At 39.4% G+C, this 12,988-nt stretch overlaps 1 protein-coding gene across 2 annotated transcripts in view; it reads left to right on the forward strand.

The window, feature by feature from the left end:
- Positions 1-12,988, forward strand: part of TDP1 (tyrosyl-DNA phosphodiesterase 1) — a 51,055-nt gene continuing 38,067 nt past the window's right edge. Inside the window, exons 1-8 of one of the 2 annotated variants that reach the window (XM_068398749.1) lie at positions 1-70; positions 889-1,439; positions 2,978-3,021; positions 3,688-3,743; positions 4,788-4,884; positions 7,129-7,163; positions 9,591-9,683; positions 11,335-11,505. In XM_068398749.1, coding sequence (XP_068254850.1) covers positions 893-1,439; positions 2,978-3,021; positions 3,688-3,743; positions 4,788-4,884; positions 7,129-7,163; positions 9,591-9,683; positions 11,335-11,505 — 1,043 coding nt within the window. In that variant the 5' untranslated portion in view covers positions 1-70; positions 889-892. Of the gene's footprint in view, positions 71-471; positions 546-888; positions 1,440-2,977; positions 3,022-3,687; positions 3,744-4,787; positions 4,885-7,128; positions 7,164-9,590; positions 9,684-11,334; positions 11,506-12,988 lie in introns of those variants that run through there. The other variant, XM_068398750.1, reaches the window with a different exon arrangement.

The following is a 12,988-nucleotide window of genomic DNA, read 5'->3' on the forward strand; positions in this document are numbered from 1 at the left end:
AGGAAGGCGGGGCTCGGCCTTCTGTTTATCTCAGGCTTCGGGCGCGCTGCCTGGGCGCTGGGGCCTAGCGGTAAGCGCTGTCCTCCCGCAGCGGGAGGGGGGTGGGTGTTGGCGGCGGCGGGGTTGGCGCGGTCCCAGGGCCGGGCAGCGGCCGTTGCCCGGCTGCGGGGCGGGAGCGGCCACTGGGGCCCGTGGCGCTGTGGCCCACGCGCTGGCTCGCGCCCCCTCAGCCGGCGGCGGCGGTGGCGGCGGCTGCCGCGCGCTGCTGTTGGCCCCGCCCCGGCCGCGGTGCCTCCCCCGGCCGCGGTGCCTCCCCCGGCCGCAGCCTCTGCCCCCCGCGCGGGGCGGTGTCCGAGGCGGCGGGAGCAGCGGCCGTCGGGGCGGTGGGGCCCGGGTCTCCTGCAGCCTTGGGCTGAGGGGAGAGGCGCGGCTGAGGCCTCGCTGGGGGCCGGGGTCCCGTAGAGGCAGCCGGAAAGAGCGGTCCTGGCTCGGCTCCGTGCTCCGGTGTCTCCTCAGCAGAGCGCGCTAGAGCCCTAAGCGTTAGGGTTGGTATGAGAAATATCTGTATGATGCGAATTACTCTTTTGATTTCTGAAATGCTTTCCTGTGCGGGCCCCTGTCCTAGCCGGTTTTCCATGTGCAGATTTCCACGGTAGCTGCTTCCCACTTGATGGTCGCTCCCATTACACGTGTTTCTTTGTTTCCTGGGCACGGAAACAAGCCTTGTGTGCTGTGAGATTTTCCCGAGTCAGAAGTTGCATGGAGATGCTGCCAAATACACAAAGCAAAGCTCCATAGTAATAAGTAAATGGAAACTAGGAAGGAAAACAGACCTGAGCATAGCAAAAATGCACAATTTATTTTGGTGGTTTGTTTTTTAATTCCTAGGAACATGCTTCAGGAAGGGGCACATGGAAAATGGACAGTATCTAGCAGTGATGAAAGTACAGAGGAGAATTCTGACAGTGAAAAACCATCTACATCTTCACTATCGGATGCTGCACGTGGCAGAACAAGTGGGCCACAATATCCATGCTCTGAAGCTAGGAAAGCTGCTCACAAAAGAAAAGCTTCTCCCCTGAAGTTCACTGATGATAAGTTTTCTACAGAAGTACCTCCAGCAGAAAAACAGAGAACTAGCCAAGAAGGCTTAGGCTGGTGTCTTTCTAGTAGTGATGAAGAGCCTGAAGATCAGAAAAAGCATTCCCACAAAGAATCACTGAAAGAAGAAAAATGTGATGCACCCAAAGAGCATCCTCTGAATCTTTGCAAAGATGATGAACTGTCAGAGAATCAGAAAGCAGAGGAGTATGATGAAACACCCAGTGAAGCCCAAGATACTTGGGATTTGTTGAATGGAGGAAACCCTTTCAGGTTTTTTCTCACTAAAGTTACAGGAATTGAACAGAGCTGTAATTCTGGAGCCCTGCACATAAAAGGTGAACAAGTGGCTTCTACAGAAGTGGGCTTTTGGGAGACTTATTTGGAAGAGCATGCTTGTTTTTTAGTTTGTGGGTATTTTTAAATGGAAATATTCCTTGGTGTAACTGAGGCTTTATAGTCTAAATGTGCAAGTTGTAGGAATTATCTTTGCCTTTCTCTTTTAGTAGCATAGTGTATAAAACATTAGTTTGCTGATACTGATTCTGTTGTAACTTCTGAGTTATGCTGCACAAATCTAATGTGCATTAGCCAAGGCAAATCATACGGTGCTTCTTATCGCTGCTTTCTGTGTGAGTTAATCTGGGAAAAAACACTTGCCTTCATGGCTCTTAAAGGGATACTTTTCTTTGGTGCCTAACCATGCTCCCTGAGTAGTTGTTAGTACTTATCTTCATGCTGCTGAGTGGTTTGGACCTAGTAATTCCCTATTACTTGGTGCGGTACAAGATACTACTTCTGAAGTTCTGTGGCTGGGATTCATGGGCACATTTCAATTCAATTAGAAGTGAGCATAAGTCAAGACGGAGTGAAGTGTTCGGTGTACAATACTGATGCTTCACGAATGCTGTGTACTTGTAGTTTGATGTAAGTGGGAACAGCTTTGTGCACCTGTAAACATCCTCTCATTCAAAATCTCATATGTCACCAGACAGAATCGAAACAAGCATTAATAAGAGATTTATGCACAGAAATACACTAAAATGAGGCAGAAAAATCTTGTATTTCTTTGAAGGAGAGCAAATGACTGAAGACCTATACAATTAGGTTGTAACTTTTCCTCAACCTTGCCTGTTCCCTATGAGCACTGATTATTGGTGGCAGCCTGGTGTGAGAGGCTTCAGTTGCTTTACTGGTGTATGTCTGTCTGCTTTGTGAGTTTATTGTGGCTTTTGGCCTGTCCTCTCAGGAGGAGTTGTCCTGCTAGGTGATTAGTTGAGCTGGTGGAGGGGCTGAGTTTTTTGTTTGTTTAACCTGCAAAACCAGATTTCTGTAGAGAAAGGGCATGAAATATTTACTCTATCCTAGAAGGTGTTTGTAGGATATGTTTTCAAGTTGCTGCTGTGCTTCCGTTATTGAGGTTATAAATCCTCAGTGGATTAGTATTCTGTGTTACCATCAGTGAGCTATGGGTACCCATATCCTACAATCAGTCTTCAACAGGTAAATCTTTAAGCATTAACTATGCCCTTATTGCTTCTACCCTGCCACAGTTCTTCAAGCCCTCTCTACACGGAGAGAGAGTAATTTGATATCCCTTTCTCCATATGATCTTGATCTTTCTCCTAGTGAGGTTTTAAAATTTGTTTTCTACTTTGAGAGGCTAATGCTTTTTATAAACATAAGACCATGACGGTTTCACAGGGCAATCAGTGACTTGAATATTCAAACAGTAAACTTAATTGTGAATGTCTCTGTTACACCAAGTCTGTGAACAGTCTGGCACTTGTGTTCTGGTAGTTATCAAACTGTTCAAGATGTGAAATGTTTACTTGTATCTTTTTTTTACTCAATTATGCTTTAATGTTTTTAATAGATATTTTGTCTCCTCTTTTTGGAACTCTCATATCTTCTGCCCAGGTGAGTTTCCTGTTTGCCAAATTGATTTCACTTGCTTACTTCACTTTATTAACCTTAAATGTGATAAGCCATGTTTGTGCCATGTAGCTGATATCAGCAGGGAACTGTTAAAATACAGAGGGAACTCTAAATGTTTTCAACTGTACAACAATTTATTGAAATACAACAATCATCCCATGTTAGAATTCAGTCAATTATAAGACTGCTTTCTATCTCCTGTTTTCAGGGAATCTGTAACTGAAAAATGCGTATTTATGTGCATGTAAATCATTTTTTTGAAAGAAAAAAGCCTTGCAATCTAGGAATGACATTTTTGTTATTGCATAGAAGCTCTTGCTATCATTCATGGTATAAGCACGTGGCAGAGATGGTTCTTGAACCAAAACTTTTACAGTATGTGTATGTGATTCTTTTTTTCTGCATATTAAATTTTATGAACACTAACACATGCTTTTGAATAACTTAAATTCATTCCTGAATTGTTAAGAGACATGCAAGAAAGCATGTGAAATTCAAAAATACGCCTGTTTTTCAAACATGCTGTGTATGATGTAAGTGGTATTGAGTGATGACTTTACACAGAAAGCCTTTTTGCTGTAGTTCAGTGTTCTGACAAACTCTGCTTTTTCTTTTAAATGAGTCTGTTTTCTTTTTCTTATGTACAAGTTTAACTACTGTATAGATGTGGGATGGCTTGTAAGACAGTATCCGCAGGAATTCAGGTATGTTTATTTTATGAAGATGAAATGATACAGTTTCCAAATAATTGTGTTCATGCAAGTTGCTGTTATAACTGACTGATAAACACTTGTTTGCAGTTGCAAATTATTGTTACCAGTTGTGTACATGTAAACTCTTGGTTTTCCTTGTATGCTTATTCCACAGTTGTTGTTCTCTGTTGATTTCTTGCCTCTTTTTCCAGACCATTAAATGGTCAGGGTTCAGTATGGCTGGCTTCTGATTTTTATTAATTAACACTCAGGAGGTCCCACTGTGGGCCACAACAACAATGCAGTAGATGACCTATAAAGATGGAATAAGAAGCTTTTTGCCATACGGTTCACTAAGCCAAGAGCAAGATAATGCAAGAGGAAGGAGGGAATGTAGGAAGGGCACGAGAAAACTAAGCAAAAATGATCAGGTTTTATGTTGTGGATATGATATGGTTGGAGTTCCTGGATATTGTTGTGAAAGCAGTTATTACATTTGCTTGAAATTCCATTCTGATAATTACAACCTACTGCAGATGAAGTGGGCGTATGATGTACAGTTTTCTCTCCTCTTTCTTGCATTTTACTGGAAGTGCAGTAGAACAGTATTAGGAAGTGAACATGAAACTACTGCTAGAGTAGACCTAGCCCTCTCTTTTTCACTCTCATTCTTCCCTTCTCTGTAAAGTAACAATGATTAAATTTTCTTAGATCCACGCTGTGTATATCGATACTTTTGAGAGCTTTTATCTCTCTGTTTCTAGCTATACAGACGAGAGTTCCTTACTAAATCTTGTATTATTAGTTTCCTTTTTGGTGTCTGATTTACTTCATGCTTTCTGTTTTCCTTTTTTTGAGTGTTTTCAAGTGTTTTTCACTTAAGAGGTTCTGTTGTAGTTACTGCTTTTTTGAATTAGTTAATAAGGCATATAGATTTTAGTGCCATCTTCCTGCTGGGCTATCAGATTTAGGGGCCAGAAGTCATAGCTACATGGAGTGGTTTAGACTGATTACTAGTTCACTTAATGTTTTAATAGTAATCTCCTTTTATTTAAGGAAGAAGCCATTGTTGATAGTTCATGGCGAAAAGAGAGAATCCAAAGCTGAACTGCTTGCACAGGCACGCCCTTATGAGAACATTAGCTTTTGTCAGGTAATTAACATTTGTATCATCCTTTGGTTGAAATTAAGCCATCTGCACTCAAAAATCATGTTATGGATGGAGAGACATGCCTTATATGGGAAGTCAGTAATTTATTGTTATGCTTTAAGGAATATGCTTACCAGGACCGTAGGAACATGGTAACTATGTGCCTGGTCTTCTGTGATTACGGTAGACTGTCACCCACAAAAGGTTTGCACAGAATGGTTGCCCACAAAAATGTCATGGGGCTCACAGAAGAGCTGCACGCCTTCTCCACTAACATGTAGCACTCAAGTTCTTGTAATGGCTGAAAAGGAATCACTTTTTGTGTAAAGTGCAGAACTTAGTCCTAGTGTCACTGTAATCTTAAGTCTCATCAAAGAATTATTATTTGTCCAAATATGTTTTACACAAGAAAATGCTGTTACAAATAGTCTCCATAATATTGTTTATATTGCTATGAGCACACTTCCTGGGCACATGCCATTTTCTCTCTGATGTTGTGCTCACTCTTTTGCTGTCCCTGAGTTATAAAATTATTGGCTTCAGCCTGCAGGGGGGGATGTGGTTATGGCAACTTGCCGGTGTTTCAGAATTTTGCTGGGAAGAGTATGTTATTGATCACGGAGATATCTTGCTCTTTGTTAGGAAGAGGATGATCTTGGAATTACCTTCCTTCTCAGGCAGTCTGGAAACCCTGAGCTTCCTAGAGATTGCTGTATTCATGCTAAACGTAATGAGTTCTCAAGGCCAGGATTTCCGGGCTGCTGTGTGCTGTATTAATCAGGTGTTTGCACTAAGTTGTGGAGTAGCGACAATTTTAGATGAAGATTTCAAATATGCAAACAATAAATTCATGTTTTTGCACATAATGTTTCCTTTTTGCACACAAAAAGAATTTGAATGTACTATGTCCCATATGATAAAGTTGTCAGTGTACTTAATAGTAAGTGTCAGGGGAACATGGCATTTGTGATGCTTTTCCTATTTGGGTATACTGCTTTAGATTCTTGTGGTAGTCTACATACATTCCATTATGTTAGTACCTCAAAATGAAAGGTAAGTATTTTAATCTTCTCCACGCCCATATTAACTAGGCGCAACATTGGAGCCATCACTGTTTAAAAGTATTTTCTTAACATCTGTAACTCAGGTTTCATTCTCTCCCTAGAAATTGTGTTGTTAATACTCTTTTTGTCAGTGCTCTGCTCTTATTAAAAGCATTTCTGTCTGGCTTCAGTCCTTTTTGTTGCAATGTTAGCCATTAAGCTGCTTGTAACAGTCATCATATGCTTTCAGTATCACAGAATGGTTGAGTTTGGAAGGGACCTCTGGAAGTCATATGGTCCAACTCTTCTGCTCAACCGGGGTTGCTTAGAGCCGGTTGACCAGGACAATGTCCGGATAGGTTTTGAATATCTCCAAGGATGGAGACTGCATAACCTCTCCGGGCAACCCGTGCCAGTGGTCAGTCACCTCACAGTAGAGCGTTTCCTGATGTTCAGAGGGAACCTCCGGTGTTTCAGTTTGTGCCCATCGCCTCTGGTCTTGTCACTGGGCACCACTGAAAAGAACCTAGCTCCCTTTTCTTTGCACCCTCCCTTCGGGTATTTGTACACAGTGATCAGATCCTCACTGAGCCTTCTCTTCTCCAGGCTGAATAGTCCCTGCTCTCTCAGCCTTTCCTCATGGGAGAGATACTCCAGTCCCTTAATCATCTTAGTGGCTGTTCGTTGGACTCTCTCCAGTATATCCGTATCTCTCCTGTACGGGGGAGCCCAGAAATGGACCCAGTGCTCCAGGTGTGACTTCACCAATGCTGAATAGAGGGGAAGAAGAATTGAAGGTCGTTGCCTCAACCTGCGGGCAACACTCTTCCTAATGCAGCCCTGGTCACTGTTAGTCATCTTTGCTGCAGGGGCACATGACTGGCTCATGTTCAACTTCTTGTCCAGCAGGACACTCATCTCCTTTTCTGCAAGGCTGACTGTTTCTGAAGATATTGCTGATAAGAGACCAGAAATTCTGCTGGAGCAGTTCCAGCAAAGAGTGACATTGCCATTTAAAGTCTAACTTCTAGAAATTAGAAAGCACATTTAAAGGTGTGGAGGGGAAAAATAATGTCATTTGTGATCTGTCCACTAGAGAGCAGTGAAATGAAACAAAATGAAGCAGCACCTCTCGTCCTTTAACATTCTTGCATATAGGAATGCACAATAGGAATTTTTAATGATCAACTTTTTAATTTTATAGGCTAAACTGGATATTGCATTTGGAACTCACCATACGTAAGTACCAGATGTGAAGCAGAAATCTCCACTTCTAAAGATGACCACAGAGTTGGTATATGCGGTTACCATAACTGGACTAGTAACTAGTGTCTAGTGCCTTAAAGTATTTATGGGATAGGAAGATAATTTATTACTGTTTGTGAAAACACAATGCTGAAGGCCTAATGTGTATTGATGAAATTCAAAAGTAGTATCTTTCATGTTCTATGTCTGTTTCATTTATCTGCAAGTTATTTTAAAGCCGTAAAACTGGGTTGCATAGAAATTACTGAGTCTTAAAGAAAAACTTCCTTAATTATTTTGCATTTATAGATGATAGGATTGTTCTAGTTTAAGGAAACAAATCAGCTATTAGGTAGATGAGAGATGTGCAAGTTAGACAATTGAAGTCAGTGAACTGCAGGTCCTGGCTCTTAACTCATGCCTTAATACCAAAACTGTAATGGAGATTCAATCAGTCGTTGGCAGGTCAGACACAACACTGATTTACTGCTCAGTTTTTGCAGTTAACATGGATGATCTGGAAATAATTACTGAATTTTGGGGTCTTTTCAAAGAAAAAACTAATTTGATATTATAAAAGTGTCACAAAGAGAATTTAGTAGAATGCAAGCTACAGATAAGAACAGATTTAATCTTATGTCTTGTAGTGAAGATCTTTGGTTTCAGGGCACTGCAGTATTTTTTAATCAATTAATCCTTTCGAATAGCTTGTTTCATAAAACATGACATTAAAACATCTGAAATGCTCACTTAAGGTACATCTGTGTTTCTGGTAGAAAGCATACTGACCTCCTCATTGTCTGTTTGGAGAAGAACATGCAAATAAAGGAAAGAAATTGGCGTTTTAAAAATCAGTCTTGCTTCTCTCTCAGGTTTAGTGAGGCACATTGAAAAACAACCTCAATTTCTTCTAATTGATCATTTTTAAAGCTTTAGCTTATTTTCACTTAGGCAGTTCAAGGAGCAGCTCTCATTCTCTGTATGCTCAACTTTGAATTTTTTTTCTTCTACCACACTTTGGGATAAATAAGTGATAGTGATGTTAAATGCTACAGTTCTTTAACCCTGTATTTTAAAGGGTTATTCTGGGTAGTGTATTTCTGAATGCATGTGCCACTGCAGGTGGAACACAACAAGCAGTTAGCAGACTGGTAAATTGCATCTTGGTGGGTAATGAAATAATTTTGTTCCAAGAGAAGCTTAACAGATTTCACCCCATCAAATATAAAGATTTAAATTCACGTCATTCCTGTTGTATAATATATGACTTATATATACCTTAATCTTGCACTTTATTTTGCTGTAAAATAAGTATTTTATAGTCAACTCAATTTGTGCTTAGATCAAGGCATAACACAGATGGGGGGAACTATTTTATAGTTAGGGAGTCTTGCATATTGCATAAACTATGTGGTAAGCACAGGAGGACATGTGCAGGTACTTGAATGTTAGTTTGCCGAACTCTAACATTAAAAGCTGAAATTATCGAATAAGTCACGCAGAATCACAGAATGTTAGGGATTGGAAGGGACCTCGAAAGATCATCTAGTCCAATCCCCCTGCCGGAGCAGGATTACCTAGATCATATCACACAGGAACGCGTCCAGGCGGGTTTTGAATGTCTCCAGAGAAGAAGTCATTGTCTAAATTTGAGCCTGATGTGATTTGCATAGCGTTATCTCACCATGGGACAGCAATGAAAATAAACGTGGTTTTCCTTACAGCTTTCAATCTTGAGCATTGGTTTGTATGGAAACCATCTTATCCTTCAGGGTCACTTGGATATGCTATCTTTACACAACATTGTAACTTTGTCTGAAAATTTGAGCACTTAAGTTGCAAAAAAATGCAGGCATTTATCTTTAACTCAGTTACTAGCTTTAAAACTCCTTTGTGCTGTAGCTTCAGTTCAGATTTATGGTAGATAAATATCTTTTTTTGCCATCCCAATAGTTAGTTACCTATATATCTTCTTTGATTTTAAAAGTTGACAGTTTAAAAGAACTAGGTTTTAATAAATTCAGCTATAAGCAGAGGCCTTTTAGTGTTCCTTAATTCTTGTTTGTTTGTTTGTTTTTTTTTTAAACTATTTGCAAAGGAATAAGTTTATCTGAAGAACATAGCAAATATAGAAAGTGTTCTGCAAGTATTCATTTTTGCTTTGGGAAATCAGTTGCTTGAGGTGTTAAGCTGTACTCTGGAATGTATCGTATGATGCCGTTGACAAAGTATAAGGGGATAGTCTAGTGACTGCCGTGAGAGTTTGGCATGCACGTGGATTGAAGTCTAAGTGTTCGCACTATGCTGAACAAATCTTTTGAAAATAATTATCTTAGAGCATTTTAATGAATTGTTAATTTGTCTCCTACTCTCAGTGTACCTGAAACACAGTGTTATATATATATTTTTTTTTTTCCAAAGGAAGATGATGTTGTTGTTATACGAAGAAGGTCTTCGAGTTGTGATACATACATCCAATCTTATTGCTGAAGATTGGCACCAGAAAACTCAGGGGTAAGCAACGATCTCTAGCAGGTATATGTTTAATTTAATACTTTCCGTAGGTATCTGCTGCTGCTGGCGAGAGGGTACTAGGTCAGATGATCCAGTGCTACAAGTCTTACACTCCTAAGATAGAGCTATCCTGCAAGAAAAAAATCAAACCTAGAATGGTGGTAGCTGTCTAAGCCTGAGCTCTACTTGCTTTCTACTGTAAACAAAATTATGTCTTGAGCTGGCTGTTTACCTTAAACTGAGTCTGACTGATTTAAGATCATTTATTATGCCATGCTGTCTCGTTATTAAAAAATTACCTAGCTATAAAGTACTCTTTATACAAATCTGAAGCAGCTATTTAAAATTTATCTTAATACTGCAAGAATAATGTGAATGTGCAGATGTTCTGCTTCTGCTGTGACTGTTTCTAGAATGTAATCTGATAAATGCTGGACACCATTAGTTCCTTAATACAGTAGATGACCCAGTATCCACCCAGTATGCTTTCCGTGGAAGGAATTTTCTTCCTGGTTTTTTTTGGTAGAAGTTTTTAAACTTAACGGCCAGCTTGGGACACAGTTTTGTTTAGAGCACAAAAAATAGGACTAAGTGACATGTTAGTATAAGGCCCCTCAACCTCTTGTTTTATTGGCTAATTTTATGGGAGCATTTTTTAGTTAGATCTCCACAGTAACTCAAGGTATAAAATTTCTTCATCAAACTAATTGAAAATTACTTCAGAAGTTACTGTCACCTTGACATCCATTTTGCTGCCATTAAATATGGCAAGGTTTTGAGTCTTTTCACTTGTCTGAGGCAAGCTCTCATAAGGGTTTTTAAGTGGCAAAAATATAACCATTGATTTTTTTGCCTTTAAATCTTTTACTTAGGGATGGCTTTAGTATCTTTTGGTAGTTAGCTTTTCAGAAAGCCAAGAAGGCATGAGAATATCTATTTGGGATGTTTGACAAGTTGCCCTACTTGTCAGTCATGAAAAATGTTTCTCTTTTTAGCTTTTGCACACTGCAGTAGTGCGCAGTATCACCAATATGATGGTTCACTGGCTTCTCTGTTTTATAGGCTTCTGAATTACGAAGGATAGTATCAACATGTTGTAAAGTTGATAATGCAGAACCTTTGGTTTCCATGGCTGCATTAATGTGTGACTGGAAAGAAATGCTAGATGCTTTCCCTGCGTAGTGCCCACCCTGTTTTATTCTGATGGAAGTTCTGGAGAGGCAAGTTGTCATTGTGGGCTACTCTTCAAACTATTCAGAACTTTCAGGTGCCCTAATTGGGGTTTTTCTCTGTCATTACACAAATCAGTAGCTTAGCAGAATGTGTTTCAGTGTTCTATTCACACAGAAAATCTTGATGAAAGGACTACTGGTTGGTAAGTTTGAGCCTGGCCTGTTTAACGGTGATGAAAGCTGTAAAAGTATGCATGGATAAATGTGTTGAGATAGTTGTTTTCATTTGAAAGTATTAGTTTTATGGTATTGAGTGTAAGAGTACGATTCTGTAATTGTAAAGCAAAGGTAAGTTGCTTTATAGCTAGTATCACAATAAATCTGCCTAGTATTCATTTAGGACCTTCAGATGTGCTTTAATCACTTATTAAACTAGGTGTTAATGTGTGGTGTCCTTGTTTTTGTGGCTTTGTTTTTAGAATATGGCTAAGCCCTTTATATCCAAGGCTACCTCAGGGAACAACTGGTTCTGCTGGTGAATCTGAAACTAATTTTAAATCTGACCTAACAAGTTACTTGATGGCTTACAATTCTCCTACGCTCAAGGAATGGATAGATCTGATTCAAGAACATGATTTATCAGAGACAAGGTATAGGTTATCTTGTGTTTATAGTAACTTGCATGCTTTTTTTCCAAAAAATTAAACATCTATGTTAGGATCTACTAGACCATGGGTTTGTTTTGTAAGCTTACCTTGTTTCAAACAAAAGTTCAAACGTGAGTCTAAATTTAAGCAGTTTTTAAAATCTATCTTATGCAGATTATGTTGAATTGGCCAAATTCTAGTTTTATAAACATACATTCTAAAGGAATGAAAAAAGGTACATCAGCAGTAACTTGACAGCAGGTAGCTGTAAGTAATAGGGTCTCAGAGTTTCATTTAAGTCAGTCTGGCTTAAATATTTGCTCCAATAAAATTACCAGTGGAAAAAACTGAGTTGTATTTGGTGTTTGTCATGTAAGAGGAATCATATAAGCAAAGGTTATTGTAATGGGGATTTTATTAAGAATAGGCTTCTGTACTTTTAAGGCAAAGATCAATCCATATACATATGTATAGAATTTTGCATGTTACAGGCATGGATCGTGTCTGGTAGGCAATATTAGGTTAAGGAATAATATATTTTGTCTTGAAACAGTCTCTAAAATCACATTGCTGATATTACATAAAATAATTCAGGATGGCTAATTCTAATAGATACATCCCGCATTTCCACTGAAATATGGTATTTAATTCAGAAAGTGTAAATCTCCTTGGCTGCTTAATAGCGGTTTTATAAGGTGGCAAAAATTTGTAGAAAAGAAAAGCTGAAAATTGTCATAAACTGTGGTGGAAGTAGAGACTGAAACCTTGTTTAGTTTAATGTATAAAATAAAAAATGTGCTTTTTTTCTTTACATGGAGTCTTACAAGATTGGAGAGGAGGGAAAGAAAATTATGTACCTTATAGTCAGGTGAGATAACAGCCTAAGCTGCTGTTTGTATTCACTTGCTCATCTGCATGAGCTTGGACAGGTTGGTTGAGCTGTAGCTGATGTGAGTTTATGCACGGGTTAGGGAAGGGTCACTTGTTAGGTTAAGGATCAGTTCCTTGCCATATAAAGTATGTAGGGGGCATTCATTCATGGATAAAGCTAGGTGTGAGATGCAGTAAGGAACAGCTTCTTAAACCATCTGTTGTGACTCTGGGCAGGTCTCTCTGTTTTGAGGGCAAAGTCAAACAGGTTACTAAACCATTATTAGGAAGACTGTTGAAAAAGCTGTACTTTGCATTTGAGCTGTTAGGTGCCCAGATAAAATCTCATACCTGAATCTGGTGATTTGGATGTAGCAATAGATGGGCTTTACTCAAAATTACGTGCCCAATTCTGTGTCAAACGAGCTATTTGCATTTATTGCTGACATTGTCTATCTTCTGCGTTTTTGTACACAGAAATAGATGCAGTTCCTGTCTATGCTATAGAACAGCCTGGTAGTGCATGACAGCCATATAGGATGCTAATAATAAATTATACAGCTGAAAATCCACTTTTCTTTATACTGTAAATCTTAAGTGTGAAAGATTAAATATT

The sequence above is a fragment of the Nyctibius grandis genome, chromosome 4, assembly GCF_013368605.1.
Source record: "Nyctibius grandis isolate bNycGra1 chromosome 4, bNycGra1.pri, whole genome shotgun sequence".
In the NCBI taxonomy this organism is placed as follows: domain Eukaryota; kingdom Metazoa; phylum Chordata; class Aves; order Nyctibiiformes; family Nyctibiidae; genus Nyctibius; species Nyctibius grandis.